The 24,442-nt window shown below is 47.9% G+C and overlaps 2 protein-coding genes across 2 annotated transcripts; one reads left to right on the forward strand and one right to left on the reverse strand.

Annotated features, from left to right (window-relative positions):
- Window positions 1-7,629: 7,629 nt before the first annotated feature.
- On the forward strand, window positions 7,630-16,389 carry LOC123110691 (protein spotted leaf 11). Its single transcript, XM_044531282.1, has 4 exons — window positions 7,630-8,097; window positions 14,018-14,134; window positions 14,227-14,661; window positions 14,740-16,389. Exons 1-4 carry the CDS (start codon window positions 7,804-7,806, stop codon window positions 15,940-15,942), a joined length of 2,049 nt encoding a protein of 682 aa, XP_044387217.1. The 5' UTR covers window positions 7,630-7,803; the 3' UTR covers window positions 15,943-16,389.
- Window positions 16,390-20,076: 3,687 nt separating this feature from the next.
- Window positions 20,077-22,183, reverse strand: LOC123110692 (dof zinc finger protein DOF5.1). The gene is made up of 2 exons (XM_044531283.1): window positions 21,700-22,183; window positions 20,077-21,443 (listed from the first exon to the last, which is right to left on the reverse strand). Exons 1-2 carry the CDS (start codon window positions 21,748-21,750, stop codon window positions 20,460-20,462), a joined length of 1,035 nt encoding a protein of 344 aa, XP_044387218.1. The 5' UTR covers window positions 21,751-22,183; the 3' UTR covers window positions 20,077-20,459.
- Between the last annotated feature and the right edge of the window lie 2,259 nt (window positions 22,184-24,442).

A 24,442-nucleotide genomic window follows, 5' to 3' on the forward strand; every position in this document is an offset into this window, starting at 1 on the left:
CGTCCGAAAGCAACCAACCGTTATGCGTCTTCCAAAACATCCACAGCCACAACACCAATGACTGCCAGGAGCTCGGGGCCCTTTGTGACGGGAGCCTCGGTCGATGCCCCGAGCGCAATGATCCAGGCTATGGCCGTGGAGGTGGCCGAGGTGGAGGACGCTGGGATGAACGCGACCATCACCAGGAGTGGCGCGACCATCCTCGGGAGGACCATTGGCAGGGCCAACCTCGCGAGGGCACCTGGAGGGAGCAGCCTCGTGAGGATCGCGCTCAAGGCAATGCCGGTCTTCCTCCACTGCCTCCACCACCGAGAAGGAATGAAGATCATCACCAAGACAAGGGGGCTGGGGGCTTCCAGGAGCCTTGAGCCATCGCCTGCATCCTGGGCGTCTCACAGGCCCCGCTTCTCACCGCATCTTCAAGAAGTTCACGCGCGAGGTGAACGCAGCACTTCCCAAGCCCGAAGCAACTCGCCCGCTTAGGTGGTCCAAATGCACCATCACCTTTAGCTCCTCAGACCAACTCAAGTGCACGGCCACTGCTGGCGCGCTCCCCATGCTCTGCTCACCCGTCATCAGCAACATGGTCGTCACCAAGACTCTCATCAATGTCCTATCTGTTCAAAAGTTCGACAGACTCCAAGTGTCGTACTACCAGCTTCACACACCTGATAGGGCAGGTCCGCCTCCCTGTCACCTTTGGCGAATGCAACAACTACCACACCGAGTTCATCGACTTCGACGTTGCCGACATTCGCCTACCGTACAACACCATCCTAGGGTACCCAGCACTGGCTAAGTTCATGTCAGCGATGCACCACGGCTACAACGTCCTCAAGATGCCAGGAAGCGGCGGCGTCATCACGGTTGCATGCCAGGAAAAGGACATGGGGTGCTCCCTAGAGCGCACCTACTAGGCTGCAGCAGTCGAGAACCCTGAAGATGAGAGCGGTGCCCTCCCTCCTAAGGTCGCCCCCAAGACACAGAAGTTGCAGCTGGGTTAGGGATCTCGCGAGGAAGCATCGCCCGAGGACGCCGCGCTGAGCCTCATGTCCTTGGACGGGGCGCCTTCACCCATCGCATAGGAAGGTGCGCCCGACACCCCTCTCAGGCTCAGCTTGGGGGCTCCCCTTGGGAGGGCCTCAGACCTAGCCAGAGTCCTTGGGAGGGAGGCACTCGGGCACTCGGGCACCATGTGGTTGTATCGGTCCAAGTACCGGTTAGGGGTGACTCCCTACTATTATAGAGTGGTAGTGGGCGGTGGTAGCTCGGTAGTTCCCATATGGTTTTGGCCGACCGGTACTACCGGTGCGGCCCCCGGTTGTACCGGCTAGTACTCTGCTTTAGGGGAACTCGCAAAAAAGCGGATGTAGCGATCCTTTGGCTGGTTGTACCGCTCCTGTGTTATTCTGCAACATAACGGACAAATTCATGGGCTCCTATAAAAGGGGGTCTTCTTCCCTATTGGATCTAATCCTTAGAGCTCGTGTTTGCCCTCTATTATTGACCTTCTTCGAGCTTGCTATCTCTCAATCCTTCCAATTATTCTTGCTAGTTCTTGAGGGAAAAGAGAGTAGATCTAGATCTACACTTCCACCAATCACTTTTCTCCTCTATGTGAGGGGAACCACTTGGATCTAGATCTTGGAGTTCTTTGTGTTCTCTTCTTTGTTCTTCCCCTGATTTTCTTCCATAGCATTAGTTGTTGTGGTGGGATTTGGGAGTGAAGGACTTGGGCACTCCTTCTGCCCTTGCCATTGCATTTGGTGTATAGGTTTGAGTTCTCCACGCCTGATACGTGGAAGTGAAGTTGAGTAGCTTATTACTCTTGGGTACTTAGTACCCTAAAGGTTGTTCCGCTTGGGTGCTTTGGTGCCCTAGACAGTTGGTGGTGTCGCGGAGCTCAATGATTGTGGCAGAAATCTTCGGGAGAAGCGTCGGGGTCTCTAATTGAGTTGTGGAGATTGCCCCGAGCAATTTGTACGGGTTCCGGTGCCCCCCCCCCCAAAGGGTTGCCAAAGTGTATGGATTCGGTGACCGCCTCCAAAGGGTTGTCATTTGTACGGGTTCAGTGATCGCCCACAAAGGTCCCTTAGTGGAATCACTGCATCTTGCGTTGAGCGATGGTGTGAGGAGATTACGATGGCCCTAGTGGCATTTTGAGGAGCATTGTGCCTCCACACCGCTCCAAACGGAGATTAGTATCCTCAAGGGTGTGAACTTCGGGATACATCATCGTCTCCCCGTGCCTTGATTATCTCTTACCCAAGCCCTTTACTTATGTACTTTACTTTGTGATAGCTATAGTGTTTCATGTTATATATCTTACTATCACTTAGTTGTTTATCTTGCTTAGCATAAGTTTTTTTTTGAGGTTCAAAGCCTTGTCCTATTTATTCATAGTAGGCAGGAATCCCTGCCGCTAAAGTGTGCAGAATACAATCAGGAGGTTGGTGTAACCAAACCTTACACATCTCACTAGTTACCCCTTCCCTAGCTAGGGCGTGAGCAACACCATTTGCCGAGCGACAAACCCAGCTGATCTTCCATTGTTCCCGTTCCCACAGCATCATTTTGACTTCTTCGATCACAGGTCCCAACGCCGACATGTCTCTCTCCTTGCTCTGCAACTTGCTTACTATTTCTTGGCTGTCCATCTCAATATGCAGGCGATGTGCATTGACCTCTTCTGCTAGCTGGACTGCCCTGCGACAAGCCTGAAGTTCAGCAGCGGCAGGGTCCGAGCATCCCTGAAACAAATGGCATGCACCACCGAGGAAGGCTCCTTCATGGTTTCTGAATACCACACCTGCTCCTCCCTTTGTCGCTATTTTGGACGTGGCACCGTCGACATTTGCCTTAACCCAGCCCACTTCTGGTGGTTCCCATTTTTGCACTGGAGTGGGGTTAGCAATCCTGCTGGTACGCCCATTGGTATTCTGCCATTGCTCCATCACACTGTGGACAGTTCTTGCGATATCTCCAGCCTCCTCTATCTTCCTTCCATCTCTCGCATTGTTCCTAGCCATCCAGAGCCCATAAACACCTTGCAACATAACTGCTTTCTCATCGTCCGACGCATCAGCGAACCAACCTAACAGCCAGTTGGTTAGATCACCCTAGGAGCTTACAGTAACCGGTGGGATCGCCACCAGAACTCCCATTTCCGAGTGAAGGATTTTCCAGAACTTTGCTGAATGATGGCAGGCCCAAAATCGGTGGTAGTTGGTTTCTTCCCTTCCGCACGCAACACAGACCACTCCTGTCTTAATACTTCTCCTGTGGAGCTCAGAACCGACCGCTAGTCCGTTCCTGATAAGTCTCCACATGTGTGTTTTAACCTTTCCAGGAGCGATCGAGTCCCACAGCCCTAACCATGCTCGATGCTTTGCTACGAACGACGATGACTCCGGCTGTCCGGACTTTAAACGCTTTTGCATCATTCTCAAATGGTAAGGCGATCTCACTGTAAATATACCGTTCTTTGTAAAGTTCCAAGCTTGATAATCCACAACTCCCGGGCCCCCAATCTGAATTTGCAAGATTTCTTGTGCCTCATCAGGGGAAAACATCTCCTGAACCTTGGCTCGGTCCCAGGCTGTACCATGTGCATTCAGCAAATCAGAAACCTTGTTCCTACCGTGGATGTAGGTCTGGCCCAGTGGCTTCAGACTACATTTCCTCGGTATCCAATTATCATGGTGGATCCTGATCTTGCTCCCATCTCCTATTCTCCATATGAGTCCGTCAAGCAGCAGATTTATTCCATGGATTATGCTCCTGAAAGTGAAAGACCCCCCTTGAGGGCAGGTTGCACTTAGAATTGAACTATCAGGGAAATACCGGGCTTTAAGAACATGTGCACAAAGAGAATTATGACTCTGTAGAATCCGCCAAGCCTGCTTTGCGAGCAATGCTTGGTTAAAAACCTTGGGGTCTCTGAACCCCAGCCCTCCTTCATGCTTCCTCGTGCACATTTTGTCCCATGCTATCCAATGCACCTTCTTCTCACCATTCACTGCACCCCACCAGAAGTTCGATGAAATAGATGACAATTTCCCGCACATTTTCTTTGTGAGTTGAAAACAGCTCATGGTGAAAGTTGGTGTTGACTAAAGCCCCGACTTGACGAGTACTTCTCTAGCAGTTTTTGACAGACCTTGCCCTTTGTATCTCGCAACCTTTTTTCCCGCACTCTCACGAACATACTTGAAGGTCCCATCTTTAGACCTCCCCACCATGGTGGGTAGGCCCAAATATCTCTCACTCAAGGCCTTCGAAGTGATGCCTATCATTTGCTTCAACAACGTTTTATCCTCCTCCCTTGTTCCTTTACCGAAGAAGATGGCCGACTTTTGCAAATTAACCTTTTGGCCAGAAGCCCTCTCGTAGTCCTGCAAAATAGTTTGAAGCACCTCCAGGTTTTCTTTGGAGCCCTCGAGGAATACCACACTATCATCTGTGAATAGTAGGTGAGTTATCGTGGGGTCAGTGCTCCCAAACGACACCCCCTTAATCTCCTTCCTCTCTTGAGCATGTTGTAGTAGAGCTGAGAACCCCTCTACACAAAAAAGAAACATATAGGGTGATAGTGGATCTCCTTGCCGAAGCCCTCTAGATGACACAAAGCTTCGCGAGAGACCCCCATTCAACTTAACTTTGTACTTGGAAGAAGTTACACATCGCATGATCATGTCTATCCATTGGCCAGCAAAACCTAGTCTCTCCATCATCTGTCGTAAAAACATCCATTCCACTCGATCATAGGCCTTCATCATATCCAGTTTCACCGTGCAAAGGGGTTTCCTACATTTCCTCTTCCGAATAGCATGGACACATTCATAGGCAACCAGAACGTTGTCCGTGATTAGTCTCCCCGGGACAAAGGCACTCTGCTCCTCAGATATCATCATAGGCAACACCACTTTGAGCCTATTCGCCAGCACCTTCGCCGCTATTTTATATAGGACGTTACATAGGCTTATGGGTCGAAATTGTGAAAGTAACTCCGGTGAGTTTACCTTCGGGATCATAACAATAATGGTGTCGTTGAATCCACTACGTGCTGCCTTGCTTGCCAGAAATTCTTTCACAGCCTTGCACACATCTTCCTTTACCAACGACCAGTGTCGTTGGTAAAACATGGCCGGAAACCATCCAGACCCGGTGACTTCATTGGTCCCATTTGGAACAGCGCCCTCTCAATTTCGTCATCAGAAACAGCTTCCAATAACTTAGTATTCATGTCATGAGTAACTATCGGTGCAAAGAGCGCCAAAATACGCTCACTCTGAGCTGATCCTTCTGATGAGAATAACTTTTCGTAGAAAGCAGCCGCCATTTCTCTCATTCCCGCATCATCTGTGCACTTAGAGCATAAGTTGTTGGTGCATATAGATGAACCTATTTATTTTAGGTTTTGTGCTTGACAAATTAAACGCTAGTTTTATTCCACATTTGTTCAAGCCTAAACGGTAATTATTTTAAAGTGCCTATTCACCCCCTATAGGTGACATCCATGATCTTTTAGAAGCAGTGGAGGGAGTTGTGCGGAAAGGAGAAATGGATCGGAGGCGGATGACTGCGGCTATGGCTGGGGCTACAACTTATATAGCAATGGTGGGCAGCAGAGGGATGGATGAGTGGTGTCGGAGTAGCCGCCTCAGCAACCACGTGTCATTAACGTGGGCTACAACTTATATTTAATTAAGGTTCGGAATTTCGTCCGCTATTACATCTAAAATAGAGTCTGGAGGCATCAAACGCCAAAAATTGCTTATTTCATCTCCTACTCCTACCCTCGCGAGCTTATGTGCCGCCTTATTCGCCGAGCGTCGCGCCCACGTAACCTTCGCTTCCTCAAAAGAACTGATTATCTCTTTCACTTCCCAGATCCACGGTCCAACTCCACTCAGGTTTCTGTCAGGGTCGTTAAGCATCTTCACAACCATCTGACAGTCCAGCTCTAAGTGCATCTTCCTGACGTTGTATTCCACAGCCATATGCAGTGCCTTCTTGGTCGCCAAGATCTCAGCTGCCTCCGCATCCGCGACCTGAGGGAAAAAAACACAGGCTCCCGCTATATATGCTCCGTTCTGATCCCTGAGCACTACTCCTCCTCCTTTTCCGCCATTTTTGGACATGGCTCCATCCGCATTAATCTTCACCCATCCTTCCTCAGGCGGTTCCCATCTTTGCTGCTCAACCACTTTGGGGATTTTCGGGACTGTAGGGTGTACCTCTTGCCATTCATGTACATGCATAAGTACAGCCGTCATGATCGCATGTGACTCAACAATCCTTTTGCCGTCTCTGGCGTCATTCCTAGCCAGCCAGAGACCGTACAGAGCTTGAACAAACAGTTGTTTCTCCTCGTCTGCAGCTCCCGCAAACCATCCAAGTAGCCAGTTCGATAGCTCACTCGGGGATCTAGTCATCTCTGGTGGATTAGCCACCCTAGCTCCCGTTTCCGAGCGCAACAGCTGCCAAAAAAGTGATGAGTGTGGGCATGTCCAAAAACGATGCAGTAATGTTTCCTCCCTTCCGCACGCCACGCAGAAGACCCCTGGTTTAATTCATCGTCTGTGCAATTCCGAGCCCACCGCCAGTCCGTTTCTGAGCAGCCTCCATGCGTGCACTTTGGCCTTCCCCGGTGCCGAAGTATCCCAAAGGGACAGATAGCCCTTGTGTTTGCTCGTAGACGTTGAAGGTCCAGGCCGTCCTGACCTCAACTTGTTCATTGACATTCTAAGATGGTAGGCTGACCTTACTGTAAACTTCCCGTTCTTAGTGAAGTTCCAAACAAGCCGATCTTGGCAGTTTGGTCCGCCTACCGCTATTCTCTCTATATCCTGCGCATCATCTGGTGTGAATAACACATCCACCCGAGCCTCGTTCCAGTCCATGCCATCAGGACGTAGAAGATCGCTGACCTTCATGATGCCCCAAGCAAAAGTTTGACCCAACGACTTCATGCTGCCAGCTCTAGGGATCCAATTTTCGTGATGGATGTTGATCATTGTCCCGTTGCCAATCCGCCACACCAGTCCTTCCCTCAAAAGGTCTCTGCCATGAAGAATACTCCGAAAAGTGAAAGATCCTGCCGATGGACATGTGGCCGACATGATCGAATCATCAGGAAAATAACGAGCCTTTAGAACACGGGCACACAAGGATCCAGGCACTTGGAGGATCCTCCACGCTTGTTTGGCAAGCAGAGCTTGGTTGAAAGCCTCCGGATCATGGAAACCCAGACCCCCCTCCTTTTTTGCATCGCACATCTTCTCCCAAGCAATCCAATGCACTTTCCGTTCATCCTCCATTGCATCCCACCAGAATTTAGAAGAGATCGAGGTCAAATTCCGGCACATCTTCTTTATGAGGTGAAAACAACTCATGGTGAACGTAGGTGTCGCTTGCAGGCCTTTCTACACGGCAGTTTCTTCAATCAAAAGAAGTCCACGAAACTAATCGCCACACGAATACGCAACAAACATCCAGTACAATTTTCGCAAAGTTTGTTTTCCACGATAAATAGTCCATAACCATCGCCGGTCCGGTTGGCTGGTATTGGCCGCCGGTGCAGCTGCACCAAGTATACCCGAAATGACGTTGGAAAAATCTGCCGTGTAGAAAGGGAGGAGGAAGACGACCTGGCCAGCCCAACGCGCTGACCGCCCCGACGACCCATAAGATGAAGCAGCAGCCAGCGCCACCAAGCGACCGCTCTTCCCCGTAATTTACCGCCCCGTGCCACTAGCGCCAGCCGATCCTCACGCTGCCGGCTGCTGCTTCTCCCGTCTCATGGCCGGCGACCAAGAGGAGTCGGAGCGGGAGTCCCCGGCGCCGGCTGCGGAGCGGGTCGCCGCCGCGGTGGAGACCGTGGCGGCGCCCGGGGAGTTCCGGAACGCTTACCGGCGGCAGCTGCTGGCGCTGTCCCGCCGGATTCGCCTCCTCGGACCCTTCGCCGAGGAGCTCCGCGAGCGCCGCCGCCCCCCGGGGGAGGAGGAGGAGCGGGCGCTGGCGACGCTCGCCGACGCGCTGGAGAAGGCGCTCGAGCTGCTCAAGCTCGGCCGCGAGGGGAGCAGGATCTCTTTGGTACGTCCCTTTACCTACCCACGCGGGAGCGGTTCCTGATTTAGTCAGATTCCTGGTCCTCGGATGCCCCCGTGGGCGAATTAGATTCACGATTCGCTTGTATTCTTGATATTTTACATGGAAAAGTTAATCTTGGCTATGCCATCTAAAATAACAAGGTAACTTTAGTATTATTCTATGATAAAAGAAACATGGCTTCTGATCCTTGGATCGAAGTTGTGATTCTGATTTTGCATATTGTTTGTGGCCTTGCTTGGCTAACGAGTAGGATCTAATTCTATTGTGGTGTTCCACTTCCTGAGCTCATTGTATTTTCCTTTTTATCTGAAGTGCGGTCTTAGGATGATCATGGTGTTTTAATTCAGTTGATTGTTCTTTTTTGTTCACTAAAATTTGTACTGTTATATTTTTTACGAGAAATTTGTACTGTTTGTCAAAATCGATACATTTTGGTGTGAAATCTCCCCCTAGGGTAGCCGTTTAAGTCCTTGGTTGGGTTTATGTAATTAATGGCTTGAGTGCCCTTAAGTGCAAAGAGCAACGTTTACGAGTCGAAGAGTCGACGAGTCGTTCCAAGGTTGAGACTCATAGACTAGTCTAGACTAGTGCGAGACTAGTCGACATGGTACTGTAGCACTGAACTTACAGTACATAACTAATAATACCTAGTAGTAGTATGTAGTATTACACTATATAAGTATACAAGTACAGTATACAATACAAATGAATGCATGGGAAGTGGATGAAGAACCTGAGGCTGTGCCAATTGCAATATCCAATGGCCAGGGCCTCTGCTTCTCCCAAAACCAGCAACAACAGTCTGCAAAAGATAAAACCAATCAAATATGCACTATCAAACAACAGTCCAGCACAGCAGCACTAGCATAAAAAACAAGTTCAGAACTCCATAATCCATAGGAGAACACCTTAGTGTGACAACTTGACAAGACCAACATAAGGTTCAACAAGTAGTCCAACATCAAAGTCTGAATTACAAAAGAAAGGTTCAACAACACCACAAGCAACAAGTCCAGTCCAGCAAAAGAAATCTTGTAGCCTTAGCCCTCAAATCAATCTAGATCTATATCCAGCTGAAAATCAGGGTCTATATCATTCGCTCGTGTAGGGCCATCATTGTCTTCACCATTGGTCTCCATGTCACTATCAATATCTTCAGCTTCCAATTCAGCCCGCAAGTCTTCATCATGGACAACCACACTTGTCCTTCGAGTGTAAAAGATATTAGAGCCAGCGGGAGGACTAGACTCACTGAAATCACCACGAGCCCTCCTTGGAAGATGGCGTCCACTTAGACCATCGGTCGCGCCAACGGCCTCATCAACATGGGACCAAAGTAGTGGATTGTCATCGTCCATAGCGTCATTTTGATGAACCAATTCAGCAGTAACATCAACCCATTCATTATTCCATTGAAATTCTTCTAGGATAAGTGCATTAGCCCTCTTTCCTTTGGAACCTTGCTCGCGTAACTTTTCAAACCTAGTTGTCATTTGCCGGTTGTATGAGACATATGCTAGCTTGTTCAATCTCTTATACCCAAACGGTTTCTTCCTTTGGTATGGATCTGCAAGCAAATCCTTTTGTGAGAAGCTACTATAGCCTGCAATTATCTATCAAACCATCCAATTGCTAGATACTTACATGAGAAAATGCACTCCAATTGCGCTCACAGCCAGACGATGAACAACATAGACTAATGATCCGATTTGCAAAAGATTGGAGGTCATAAGCAAGGCCACCATATGCATTCCACCAAAGTACTACAAAAATCAGCAAGTAGGAGTTGAAACAAGCAAGTAGAAGTTGAAACATAGAGTCAAGAAGATAAGCTACAAGCTGCATTCTCATAGATACTTACGAGGGCTCTTTTTCTCGCGGTCTTTAATTGCCATTTGCTTGGTGAAACATTCACCCTCCGTGAGCTCATAATCATCAGCCAATTTACTTATCTTGGATTGTAGTTCATCATCCGGCACCATCTTCCATAGCACATCATTGAACATTGAACGCAGCCGTGCAGCTTGTCTTCTGTTAGTCTCCTTCATTTTAAAGAACTTGCTGGGGTTCAAAAACATTGCAGCCCCATGTAGCTTTTGCTCCATCTGGTGATCCCACCTCTTGTCAACAATTGCTAGCACTTGACTTTGTAGGCCTGGCCTTTGTGACAATGCATCCTTTATGTGTGTCTTCGCAACATCCATGGCTGCCCAAATTTCGGGCATTGCTGGACTGTCATCACCATCAACAATCCTCAAAGCAACAAGAATGGGTTGTGAAGCTCTCATGCAGTTCTCCACCGATTGCCAAAACGTCACAGAGAGCACGGTATTTTCAGCCATCTTCCCTGGTGGGGTGAGCTTCAACTTGTTTGCATGCCATTCTGTGCTAACAAATAGTGCTTTCAAATGTTGGCGTTGTTTCCACATGCTGGCCAATGTGAGGAAGGAGGTTGCAAAACGAGTTGCTCCAGGCCTTACAAGATCTCTCTTGCCATTCAAGGTTCTCATTTGATCAAGAATCCTACCATGGGCATAAATAAATCTGGTTGTTTTCTTTGCTTTAACAATGCAATCACTGAACTCTCTTATCTTCCCAATGTCCTCTAGCATAAGATCCAAACAGTGAGCAGCACAAGGTGTCCAATACAAAGATGGATACTTATCCATTAGAAGTCTCCCGGCTGCCTTGTAGTTGGAGCCATTGTCGCTAACGACCTGGATTACCAATTCAGGCCCAATTGCCTCAATCTGTTCACTCAATAATTTTGCTACCAATTCAGCAGTAACAGACTCAGAAGAAACATTGGCTGTCCCTAAGAAGAATGTACCTTCAGGACTATTGGCGAGAAAATTGATCAAGTGTCGCCCACTCATGTCCGTCCAACCGTCGGACATGAGAGTGCAACCATACTCCTTCCATGCCTTTTGATGCTTGGCCTTCAAAGTGTCAGTCTTGAGCTTTGCCTTCTCAAGTAATGGTACCCTCACATCATGGTAAGAAGGTGTGATATAATCTGATCCATACTGTCCTACAGACTCCAATAGGATCTCCCAACTTCTCGAATTGATAATATTGAGTGGAAGGCAATTCTCATAGAGAAAGTCAGCTACATGACCATCTACTTCATCTTTTTGTTCTTTTGTCTTTGTTCCATAGTCCTTGATTTTTAACTGCTTGCTTCCTGCTCTATGCCTCTCAGCAACCACCTCCTCTGGTGTCTTCCTAACCTCATCTGCAATTGACTTGCTTGTCCTCTTTGCCGCCACCGGCGCCGTCACAATAAAAGAAGCCTTCCTTTTCGTGGAGGCTGCGGTGCTGTTCGACGCCCTTGAACTTGCTTCTACCTCCTCCTCTCCTCCATCTCCATCAGTTGCTTCAACTTCATCCCCATCAAGTTGCATGGCTTTGAACTTGGTTGAGTTGGTCTTCATGTACAAATGCATCTCTTTCCTGATCTCATCGGTTGCTTTTAGACACATTTTCACCTCTGTGTAACCCCCACCAAGGTGCTTCTTCATCCTTAGCACTCCAGAAGTGATGTTTTTGCCACACAGAACACACTGGAGTGTCAATTTGTCCTGCAGATCAGGCCAAAAGGAATATTTCCATGCTGGGTCCTTGCTCCTACGTGGCTTCCTTGCAGGATCCTTCGAGGGATCGTAATGCCCATCGGCTTGAGCTGCAGCTGCTGCTGAACACACTACTTGACATATCTCTGGTGTTGTAGACATTGTAGCTCAGAGCTCAGGACCTGGAAATTGAAACACACTCGGTCTAGCAGCAGCAGCAAGCAGCAGCAAGCAGGGCAGCAGCAGCAAGCAACAGCAAGCAGAGCAGCACCAACAGCAAGCAGAGCAGCACCAACAGCAAGCAGATCAGCACGAGCAGTCCTTCAGCAGCGAGGCAGAGCAACACCCAGCAAGCCAAGAAGAAAGAGGAGGAGAAGGGAGGCACTGAGGCTCACCTGCCTGAAGAGGAGAAGAGCACGAGAGGCCGGCAACGCGAGGAGGGGCGCGAGACGAAGGAGCAGGAGAAGAGCACGAGGGGCCGGCGACGGTGGAGCTCCAGATCCGCGACGTGGGGCCGGCGACGGTGAAGCTTCGGATCCGCGACGTGGAGCCGGCGACGGTGGAGCTTCAGATCGGTGGGGCGCGTCCAGCGGCCGGCGGTGCGAGGAGGGCTCGACGGGCGCATCCAGCAGCCGGCGGCGTGAGGAGGGTGAGGAGAGGAAAGAAAGGATTAGGTCTCGTCTCACGCGGGATGAGCCATCGTATTTATACCCCCCCCCCTCCCCCCAGTTTTTTGAGTCGTTCGACTCGAACATGTCGACTAGTCGATGATTGGCTCAACTCGTATTTGTAGTCTACACGAGAAACCGAGTCGACAGCCACTTTGCGACTCATAGACTAGTCGAGCGACTAGTCTAGACTAGTCGTTCGACTCATAATCGTTGGCAAAGAGGGATTTGATAATATGCCCTTAAGTGCCTTCATTGTATTTTGATCTGTTTTCATCTGTTCTCCTTCTCGTGCGACATGGTACTATCTCGAATCCTTAATCTAGAGCCATCCTATAAACTAGTGTTTCATGCAGAAAAGGAGGATAAAACATGCCATAGCACAAGTAGGGGAGGCATATTATCGAACGCATGCGCTTGTGCACCCATGATCCAATACCGTGAATTGTTATTTTGCTGTCCATTTCCTACATGTTTTCTTCTGCTCATGTATTTACATGTGATTTTCCTCATTCAGTTTACTTTTTGTGGTCCTGAAATGTTCCCATTCAGTTTGGATATGAAGTTTATTGAGTGCCTTATTATGTGCCACATGTTTCCTTTCGAATTGTGATTCTAAGGATATCAGACACACAAAATACATCAGGCAAACTGTATTTCTTTCTTGTATATTATGCTTGTGAACAACAATGACAATAACAACAAAGCCTTTAGTTAGCTATCCACATGCCAGAGCATGAGTTGGTTTTGAGATCTTCTTGGTTTCAGCTCTAGCCTACCCCAACTTGTTTGGGACTAACGGCTTTGTTATTGTTGTTGTTGCACACACAAGATATATAGTTTGCCTGGTGTATTTTGTGTCTGATATCCTTGGAATCATTCCGGACCTGATCATTTCTTGTGTGGCCACACATCCATCTGAACATGCACATTTCTGCTACACCCAACTGTTGAACATGTCGCCCTCTAGTCAGCCAACACTCAGTGCCATACAACATTGTGGATCGAATCACTGTCCTGTAGAACCTGCCTTTTAGCTTTTGTGGCACTCTCTTGTCACAGAGAACGCCAGAAGCTTAGCGCCACTTCATCCATCCGGCTTTGATTCGATGGCTCACATCTTCATCGATATTACCATCCTTCTGCAGCATTGACCCCAAACATTGAAAGTTGTCCTTCCGAGTTACCACCTTCAGATCAAGGCTAACCTTCTCCTCGTGCCTAGTAGTACTGAAACCGCACCTCATGTACTCAGTTTTAGTTCTACTAAGCCTAAAACCTTTCAATTCCAAAGTTTGTCTTCATAGCTCTAACTTTCTATTAACCCCCATCCAACTATCATCGATTAGCACCACATCATCCGCAAAGAGCATACACCATGGGATATCTCCTTGTATATCCCTTGTGACCTCATCCATCATCAAGACAACCGGATAAGGGCTCAAAGCTGACCCTTGGTGCAGTCCTATGTGAACCATAGTCTTTGAAGATATTAAAACTTAAATGTTCTTAAAATGGTTATTGATGTTGTCATTTTGCCACTTATTTTTGTTGTCCTTTTGACCATTGAATATAGGAGCATCCTCTTCAAAACACTACTTAATTTTTGTGCCATTATGTCCCAGTAAGTTAGCTAAACTGATTTTTTTTGTGTTCTTGCAGGTTTTTAATAGGGATAGAGTAATGAATATATTTCAGGAAGTAGTTGCTCAGTTGGAACAAGCTTTGCACGACTTTCCATACAATGAACTGGATATATCGGATGAAGTTAGAGAACAGGTAATTTTATCAGCATAACTGAATAGAGTCCCTTTTGGATTGTTGTTGAGCACTGAACTACATTTTTGGTGACACTTAACAATCCTCTCCAGGTTGAGTTAGTGCATGCACAGCTGAAAAGAGCAAAAGAACGGGTTGATATGCCTGATGATGAGTTCTACAACGACCTAATATCTCTGTATAACAAGACCTATGACCCAAGTGCGGAACTGGCTATCCTTGAAAGGTTGTCAGAAAAGCTACACCTCATGACTATCACTGATCTCACGCAAGAGTCACTTGCTCTGCATGAGATGGTGGCATCTGGTGGTGGCCAGGATCCAGGAGAGCACATTGAGAAATTGTCAATGCTACTGAAGAAAATCAAGGACTTTGTGCAAACTAACAACCCTGAGATGGGCCCTCCTATGGCTTCCAAAATAATGGATACCAGTGGGGACCAGAAATCTGTCATCGTTCCTGATGAATTCCGTTGTCCAATTTCTCTCGAGCTGATGAAAGATCCTGTGATAGTTGCTACTGGCCAGGTGAACTAAAATTTGTCAACTAAACTCTAATGCAATTTCAGTACATAATTTGAGATATTTTTTCCTTTTCATTTGCAGACATATGAAAGGTCGTGCATCGAGAAATGGCTAGCATCTGGGCATCACACTTGCCCAACTACGCAACAAAGGATGGCGAACACAACATTGACGGCAAACTATGTCCTTAGAAGTCTCATCTCCCAGTGGTGTGAAACCAACGGAATTGAAGCGCCTAAGCGCTCATCCCAGCCTAGCAAGCCAATGCCAGCATGCTCTTCTAGTGAACGTGCTAACATTGATGCTCTATTATCCAAGTTATGCTCTCCAGACCCTGAGGAGCAGAGGTCAGCTGCTGCAGAGCTTCGCCTCCTCGCAAAGCGGAACGCACACAACCGACTATGCATTGCTGAGGCTGGTGCAATTCCCTTACTATTGAGTCTGTTATCGTCATCTGACTTGCGGACTCAGGAACATGCTGTTACTGCACTTCTGAACCTCTCCATACACGAGGACAACAAGGCAAGCATCATGTCCTCTGGTGCTGTGCCTAGTGTTGTTCATGTGCTGAAGAATGGCAGTATGGAGGCCCGGGAAAATGCTGCAGCCACACTTTTTAGCCTCTCTGTGGTCGATGAATACAAAGTAATGATTGGGGGAACAGGGGCTATCCCTGCCCTTGTAGTGTTGCTAAGTGAGGGCAGCCAGCGGGGTAAGAAAGACGCAGCAGCAGCTCTCTTCAACTTGTGCATTTACCAAGGTAACAAAGGCCGTGCGATACGAGCTGGCCTTGTGCCACTCATCATGGGTCTAGTAACCAACCCCACAGGAGCTCTCATGGACGAGGCTATGGCGATACTCTCAATACTATCCAGCCACCAAGAGGGGAAGGCAGCTATCGGGGCAGCAGAGCCTGTTCCTGCGCTTGTCGAGTTGCTCGGAAGTGGGTCACCGAGAAACAGAGAGAATGCTGCAGCTGTGATGCTGCATCTGTGCAGCGGCGAGCAACAGCTTGTGCATTTAGCCCGTGCGCATGAGTGCGGGATCATGGTTCCGTTGCGGGAGCTGGCATTGAACGGCACAGAAAGGGGAAAGAGGAAGGCAGTGCAGTTGCTCGAGCGGATGAGCAGATTCGTGGTTCAGCAACAAGAGGAACAGGAATCTAATTCTCGGCTGCAGGCCGCCGTGGCACAAGTTCTCCCTCAGGCCCCTGAACAGGTCCAAGAAAGGGACATCCCCGATCAATTGGACAGTCCGGCATCTCAATACCCCACGTTGTTATGAATACAGTGCTGATATTGCCCTACTACCTGTTGGACCTGTTCATCCGTTCGATACTAGCGCAAGTGGGAGTCAATCATGCCAACCAAGAGATGTAATTATGTGACGAGCCTCTACTGCCAGGTGAGGTATTTGAAATTTATAGTTGCGGCCTTCTTCCAGCTTGTAACTGAAGCACTCGTCAGGTTGTCATGGGCATGTCAGCCCAGTCTTGAGGTATGTACAGCTCTTCAATCCACAGTTTCAGATATCATGTAGCCGCAGAACACAAGGTTCTCCAAATGTAGTATATCCTCAGTGTAATAGTAATGATGATTTATGTAAAAGAGAAGATTTTATGGTGGGTTTAACTAGTAAATATTATCATCTCTTTGTACTGTGTCACATTTGCATGTAATATGATTTTATAGCATGTAATTTATTTTATCTGAGACATTATAATTGCACATATACCATTAGTGGTTAAAATGTCATCCTGAACCTCCTAAAAGAACCTACGTTTTGAATCTGAAGAAGTTATACATATTGAGAATATGAGATGCACAATATGCACATTGGTGACACAAGAACTTCACAGAAAATTGCATATCATTTTCCGACAAAAGCTCTACTACTACTACATAAGGCTGCAGTGGCCTGGAGAGTGTAGTAGTACGTAGTACACCAGTGGTGCTAGTGGTAGTCGAGACTGGAGTGGGCCGTGGGTCAAAAGCACCTAGATTGCACTTGCATGCCACGTTCTGAATCTCTGACAAAAATCAAACACGCCCGCAAAGATCACATGACAGGATCTGACTGGACAGCAGGGGCGAGCTCAGCTTCAAGCTGAAGCCGCTGCTTTAGCACTGTTCACCAGATTCGGAGAAGAAGGAGATGGGGAAGAAATTGAAAAAAGAAAGGAGTTGTTTGATTGCGCTTTCTGTTTGTCGCAAGCATCTGTGATCTGTGATCTGTGCTGTCTGACAGCCGCAGTCACCGGCCGGCCGGCCGGCAAAGGCATGCATGGGTTTCCGTGCTCCATGCAGCAAGGCCGGCGCGTATGTGCATGCAGGCTAGGCAGCCTTGGCGTACATACATAACATAGGCTTCTTCTGTAGTTTGGCGGCCTTGATGCATGGCCATCCTTTTTGACTGGTTTTGCTACGGCTGTATCTGGATTAAGATGGATACCATAGTATGTGCACATTCGTTAAAGTATGTTTGTACGTAATGTGAGAGAACCTACCATTGCATTGCATGTCGTCGAGGTCGAGGCACAGACATGTGCACCCGATTAAGCAAAACCTGCAGAGCCACACGCAGCTTTAGTTTTGTCAGCACACTGTCTCGATCTCCATCTCTCTCCAACACTTGCTGATGCAGCAAGATCATGTTCGCATCTTTCTTCTATGTATAATAGAGAGAGAGAGAAAGAGAGAGGAGACGCTTGCATTGCATGATTGTGTATGATCTGTCTAGACGGATAGGGTGTGTGTGGGGCCAGGGAAACAGGGGCTTGTCTTTCTCTTTCTTTGATGTGATATTTTGCATTGGCCTTGGCCGCTTTATTCCCTCCCTCCTGAAGAGGAGAATAGGCTGCCTTGGAGTTAGCGAAAGCAGATCTACCAAAGAACACACAGATTCCCTCTGATGGCGACTGCAGCTACCTAGGCCACTTGCATCATTCCATCGTCACAACACATGAACCGGGCTTAATAATCTCTTGTCCAAATCCTACATCAAACCTCTTGCTTCTCTTCTTGCAATAGAATTGCGTTGGATGAAGCAGAAGCAATTTTTGCAAGGACCGGTGCCTACTGTCCCGCCAAAGCTTCGGATGATGCATGATGCACAAGTCAAGATGCTCGTGATTGTATTATTGTTTACAAAACACCTAAAGTGGCGATGATCTACGAATTGTCGACTAGACGTAAGAAGCATGTCACCGTCGATCGAGCCCGCCAGCGCGCACTACGCGATTAAGTTGATCTTTAATGATGTACGTAAATGTTTTCAAAAAGAGCGGGAGATGTGTGGCTCAAAGCGAGCGATCATTCTGCTGGGATTTCTCTTCCTGTCGTATACGTACGTACCTTTTTCCCATACTAAGACTAAGGTCAGATCTTGGCACATGGATCAGTGACCAGCAGCAGCTAGGGCTACCCTGATCATTGGTGTGAACCGTCGATCGACGGATCGGCCATAATCATTTGATGCGAAAAGCAAATATTCCTCGTTCGATCGCTCATCGAGTGCCCGGAATTCCATCCCATCACCCCCCTCAGTTTGATCATATAGCTAGCCATACATGCAGGGCACTTTATCAAAATTTTCATTTGTTTTTTTTGTCCATGTGATCATTCTCTTCTGCAACGAAAGAATGTTCTTGGCATCGAACGCATTTTCAATGTGTCTTCATGGACGTCTTTTCAAGTTTCGGTCAGTACGTCGTCCTGCCTGCCTGCTGAGAGCTCTGACATTGACTGCCTTTAGATTGGAAGGGCTAGTTTATTGCCGGTTTACATTCTAGATAGGATAAAACGTTGTCTCATGAACGGGACATGCAGATCTCGATAGGCAGCAATTGGTCGTCAGAGCTTGCTATACCAAAATATTGCAACTTTTGACCTAGCTAACCTGGCTACGTACTGTTTGGTTTGATGCCCAAATATGTATATAAATTGAATTCGCAAATATTCGTTCGCGCTTGTTCTTTAATTTGTTGAAGCCAAACCCTGGCCAATTAGATCCCTGGCTCCACCGAACCTGCTTCTTTTTTAATGGAAAACTGTATTTCAAAATCCAAATAAAAAATATGTGTAGCTCACATACTATTTTTATCTTTTTGGATCCACAAATTTATTTTTTTGTGTGTAGCTCACAATTGTTTTTAATAGCCTCTTGCAGACACATTCTACATATACATGTGGACAAAATTTTAAAATTTTCAGACTTCCAAACATGAGATTTGGAAGAAAAAAACTGAAGGGCTCACGAGGTAAATGATGCTCTCCACTTTCTTAATAGGCATATGCATCATGTTGTGTTTGAATTAGTTACAGTTTTGTAACTTTTGGAAAATCCAAAAAGACTCCAATTTTGTGTATTGGGCTCAAGGTGCGTGTCACCATTTTTTGTGACTGGCCAATCGCTTGCAATTGGTACCTACTGAAATCAAACAAAAACACATATTTGTTAGCCGTAAAACTTCATCGTAAATGTGGCCTGTAGGATTGTTTAATCTGGACAGATCAGTTCATGCAGTTCATAAGATCAAGAAAGGATTGTAGGGGGCATACATAGAAGTAACTAGGCACACACAGTGAAGAGCCAAGAGGAGATACCACATATCTTATGGGACCCTTGGCTTTCGGAGAACTAGATGCTAATCATCCTGATTTGGGGACAGATGTAGGCAGTACACAGTGACACTAGCTCTTGCCAATTTGAGCTAGAGAATCTAGACCAAATATTCAATGTCACAATGATCTAGCTGGTTTTTAGCACGAAAATTGATGAGCGCTTAACTATTGTGATTGTCCAAATATTGCTTCCTCGCTGGATTTCTCCAATGGGTCAATTGTTTTTACAGGGAATTTTATCAGCTGAAATAAGCATGTGAATGAGTCACATGGTATTCCTTACAATTATTTCTTCCATACTACCTCCATTTCACAAGCGCATACCTAGCTTAGGAGGCGCAAAATTGAGGTAAAACTTGATTCAGGCGAATCATATATACTTGCTTTGATTGGATAAAATTAGTATTTTATTCTATCTAACTGCAGGATCAAGCATATATAGTTCAGTTCCATCAAATATGGCATAGCCTTGTAATTTAGTTATGCAATTGGAGCTCATTCCAAACAGAAACACATCAACCTAGCCCCCAATGACTATCAAAGGTAAACAAGCAATTGGCCTCTCCCAGCAGCAACAAGTTAAAAACAAGCAGTCTTAATCAATAACCACCAATGTATTGCCAATTTCATGCCTAAACATGGAAGCATACAAACAAGTTAATTCCTCCTATCCATATACATTAGCAACACTCTTAACGACATTGTATGATCATATCAATATGAGGGGGGGGGGGGGGGGGGGGGGGGGAACGGCAATTGATTGGCCCGTAATTGAATTCGAAGAAGATGGTGCAAAGATACAAAGCTATGGATTTTCATACCAAGTTCCTCATATAATTAAACATAGTATTGTTAAGTAACTTAACACAGTACATCTCAATATATGATATCACCCTCCTTGCATGAAGTTAACAACACTTGCATGCAGCCACTACACGTCAACACCGATCTAACAAGTAGGCAGGAACACACCATTTAGCTAATTATAACCCAAGATTAAAATATGAAGAAAAGGCATGTTAAAACCGACAACACCATCCTAATTGAAGAGCGCGCGCGAGACCATACCACATAACCCTAAATTAAACTAAGACGGGGAGACCTAATTCATAACCCAATGCATGCATGCATGCATAATCCAATGCATCCCCTACGGTCACAGCTTTCATTCCCCGACGATCACATCACATTCCCCGACGAGGAGGAGCTGAACCCGGACAAGAACTCCGTCGGCCACCCGCCCCCGCCACCGCTCCCGGGCCAGTACTGCTCGTGCGCTCCGACAAAGCCGCCTCCAGCGCCGCCAGCGCCCGCGCCGTGCTCCTCCATCTTGATCGACGCCAGCTGCGCGAGCAGCCCCGACGCCACGCCTCTCGGAAACCCGTCGGCCAGCTGTGAGCCGATGTCGCCGTCGGCGATGTGGTACCCGTGCAGCCCTTGCTGCAGGAACTGCGGCGGCAGGAACGGCAGGTTATGGTGTTGGTGGTGGCTGTGGCTGTGGTACCCCTCGAGCGACGCCTCCAGTGCGGCTGCCGCGGGGAGGCCGCCTAGGTGGTGCGGCAGCGCCTGCATGCTGGCGATGACGTCGGCCGCGGTCGCCGCGGCGGCGCTTGTGGTGGTCGAGGTGGAGGTGGTGGAGGAGGACGACGTGGCGGCCGCGACGGCACCGCCGCCGCCCTGGCCCTGGCCCTGGCGCGACGACTTCTTGCTGGAGCGCTTGGTGTTGCGGCGGCAGCCGCCGCCGACGGGGACGTTGCGGAGGGCGCCGCCCCGCGTCCAGTAGCGGCGGCAGGCCTTGCAGAAGTGGCGCGGCTGCGAGAGCGAGTAGTTGTTGAAGTAGCAGAACTTGGTGTTGGCCGAGTCGCAGCGCGGGCACCGGAGCGTGCCGGGCTCCGGCAGCGGCACGCGGGCCATCCGGGCGCGCTCGGTCATCGACACTGACGGCCGCGGCGGCTGCTCACCCGGGTTACCCTGCTGTCCCGACACAACCAGCTGCAGCGAGGCCGAGGACGATCCGGCCACCGGCGGCGCGCTTGCCGCAGTGTTGCCGGGCACGTCCGGCAGCGGCGCCAGCTGGCCGGACGACGCAGGGATCAGCTGGTGGTGCTGGTGCTCGCTGCCGCCACCTCCTCCCATGAAACACTGAAGAGGCTGCTGCTGCATCTGCGCGAATTAGAGGCCGGATACATTATTTATGACCGAATAAACTTTAAAGCATGGTATATTCAAGAACATGCTTAGAAGGATGCTAAAAGCAAGTCCACAAAGTGTGACCAAATAAGAAAACTTCAAATCAATCAACAAGCACGGATCACGGAGAAAAATAACCAGCCAGTGAAATGATCCGATTGTGCTGGTGTGTGTCGGCATGTTGAAAGAAAATGTTAAAGAAGAGAGAGAGGGTCAGCTAGTTAATTACCTGGGCCCAACTTGGAGGGTCGAGGAAGATCGGGAAGGAGGAGAAAACCATGGTGAGATGTGATGAGGAGTTCCCCTTGTTCCTTTCGAGCAGAGAAGACAAGTGAAAGGAGAAGAGAGGAGGGGCAAAACCAAACCACGCCTTTTCCTCCCCTTGCAAGTGCTCTCCCTTTATAATTTATGTGACATTTCTTAGCAGCTAAGGGAGAATGAGCCAGTACCCGGCAACTCTGCAAACCAGACAGAGATCTAAAGAGAGAGCGACACTGAGCTCAGCTATAGCTAGTGCGGATGGATGTCATGGGTCATGAGAGGGAGGGGCAACTAAAGGTGATTGGCCAAACCCTAACAGTACGTAGGAGCGAGCTAGCTTAGTGCGAGAGGAGAAACGCCATGCTAAGGAAACGTCCAGCACAGCAATGGAGAGGGAGGTGAGGAGATGATGTGTGCTGTGTGAGATGGATGAGTGAATTGAAGGCCCCTCCTCATGCTTGCGCCCTGTATTTATACACCCCCGGAGGCAAAAAAAGAAGAAGAGCTGATCAAAGCTACCGGCCGGTCTTCTTGGCCCTGACTGCTGGCCTAGTGTTTGTTAGCTAGGGGCGGGCCCCACATGTATTCCGAGCTGCTGGTCGAATCAGATTCGCCTGTGGGTGTGTACGGATGTTTGTACTGTGCACATGGGTATATTGGAGTATATAATTTGGTGGTGAGACGGGACAGGTTTGGTTTGACGTGACCATGGTGTGCCGCTTTAATCATGGTTTGGATTACTTAATTTGGAGTGCAGAACTGCAGATGAGATGCGTAATGTAAAGCACACTAGAGAATCAAGAGGGTATCACAAATTCACAGTGCTTAATGTAATGCACTCGTAATTTAGAATCAAGAGGATATGTACTCCTAAATCCTATAGGGATATATATATATAAAATCATAGTAAGAGTTAGCATCACTGAGTGTTTGATACACCGCGGGAAAAAAAGAGGAGATAAAGCAAGAGGTTTGAGTAGATTGTAAAACGACTTCGGAAAAAGTTCACTGAGATTCGTGAGATAAAAATACTACTACTAAAAAGTTTCTGTGAATACTGTATTCATAAGCTCGGTGATTTTTACTAACATATACCAGGAGGTAGTACAAAATATACCAGGAGGATTGCCTAAAGCATTATCTATTTTTATATTCCCTATATTTTGAAGTATATCTCTTTTGGAGAACTAACAGTAAAACTTTGTCATCTTTGACTAATTACAAACAATTTAGATTTTCTTTGCAAAAAATGCATGCTAGACATTAGATGGCAAACCAGCGCAAAGTTCAAATCCGATATACCTAAGAGAGTGATCCCCGGTACTTATAATTATCTCAACATGCGCTCTTCCACATCATCGAAATCGTTGTAACTGTTAGATTTACTAGCTTGATCCACTAGCATCTTATTTGATTTATTATTTACCAGCCGGGTACCACTAGATCCGAATGTATGGCCCAGATGAAATAAAAACAGCCTTCATCACCCCATTCGGGTGCTTTTGTTATATCACGTTGTCATTTGGACTGAAAAACGCTGGGGCGGCTTTTCAGCGCATGATTCAGAAATGCTTGCAAAAGCATATCAGTCGGAATGTAGAGGCCGACATGAATGACATCGCGGTCAAGTCTAGGAACGGTTCTGACCTCCTAGCAGACCTCGTCGAGACATTTGCAAATCCGAGCACATTCGAAATAAAGCTCAACCCGGCCAAGTGCACTTTTGGGATTCCAGCCGACAAGTTACTCGGTTTCCTCATTTCCGAACATGGAATCGATGCTAACCCTGAAAAGATTGGCGCGATAGTTTGAATGAAGCAACCAGAGCACCTCCACGAAGTGCAAAGACTCACGGGTTGTCTGTAGCCCTGGGCAGATTCATTTCACGACTCGACAAAAAAGCCCTGCCGCTTTACCGACTCATGAAATAATCAGATAAATTCAAGTGGACGACTGAAGCACAGGCTACGTTCCGGGAACTCAAAGCTCTGCTCTCCACCAAGCCGGTGCTCGCTGCTCCAGGCAGTCGAGAGCCTTTGCTCTTGTACATCGCAACCATGAATCAAGTGGTTATAGCACCGTGCTCACTGTGGAGCGTGAGGAACAAGCAAAGCCTTCAAGACCCAGCTACTAGTTTACTACATTTCAGAAGTCTTGACCCCTTCCAAGCAAAGATGCCTGCACTATCAGAAATTGGTTTATGGCATCTACCTGGCTACAAAGAAAGTGGCTCGCTATTTTCAGGAGCACTCAGTTACTTTTGTGAGGGATGCTCCGCTGTCCGAAATCATGAACAACAGAGATGCAACGGGCCGAGTGGCCAAGTGGGCTATCGAGCTCCTCCCTTTGGACATCAAGTTCGAAGCCAAGAAAGCTATCAAATCTCAACCATTGGTGGATTTTCTGGCCGAGTGGATGGAACAACAGCAGCCGGCCCAGAGCCTCCCCGAGCACTCGACCATGTTCTTCGATGGCTCGGGGGCTAGAGTAGTCCTAATTTATCCTAAGGGAGACTGACTCAGCTATCTGCTGCAGATTCACTTTGATTCTCCAACAGCAAAGCCGAGTGCGGGGCCCTCTTCTATGGACTGTGAATGGCTATCTCACTTGGCATCCGCCGACTGACGGTCTATGACGACTCGGATCTTGTGGTGAACCAAGTGATGAAAGAATAGGACATCCGCACCCCGACCATGATAGGATACTGCAAT

Source organism: Triticum aestivum, chromosome 5B (genome assembly GCF_018294505.1).
Source record: "Triticum aestivum cultivar Chinese Spring chromosome 5B, IWGSC CS RefSeq v2.1, whole genome shotgun sequence".
Taxonomy (NCBI): domain Eukaryota; kingdom Viridiplantae; phylum Streptophyta; class Magnoliopsida; order Poales; family Poaceae; genus Triticum; species Triticum aestivum.

What these genes read in the sequence shown, in the direction of transcription:
- LOC123110691 (XM_044531282.1), top strand. Translation starts at nt 7,804, where the DNA reads ATGGCCGGCGACCAAGAGGAGTCGGAGCGGGAGTCCCCGGCGCCGGCT. An exon ending in AGGGGAGCAGGATCTCTTTG is followed by an intron (nt 8,098 to 14,017) that starts GTACGTCCCTTT and finishes GTGTTCTTGCAG; the next exon opens with GTTTTTAATAGGGATAGAGT. An exon ending in CGGATGAAGTTAGAGAACAG is followed by an intron (nt 14,135 to 14,226) that starts GTAATTTTATCA and finishes AATCCTCTCCAG; the next exon opens with GTTGAGTTAGTGCATGCACA.
- LOC123110692 (XM_044531283.1), bottom strand. Translation starts at nt 21,750, where the DNA reads ATGGTTTTCTCCTCCTTCCCGATCTTCCTCGACCCTCCAAGTTGGGCC. An exon ending in ACCCTCCAAGTTGGGCCCAG is followed by an intron (nt 21,444 to 21,699) that starts GTAATTAACTAG and finishes TAATTCGCGCAG; the next exon opens with ATGCAGCAGCAGCCTCTTCA.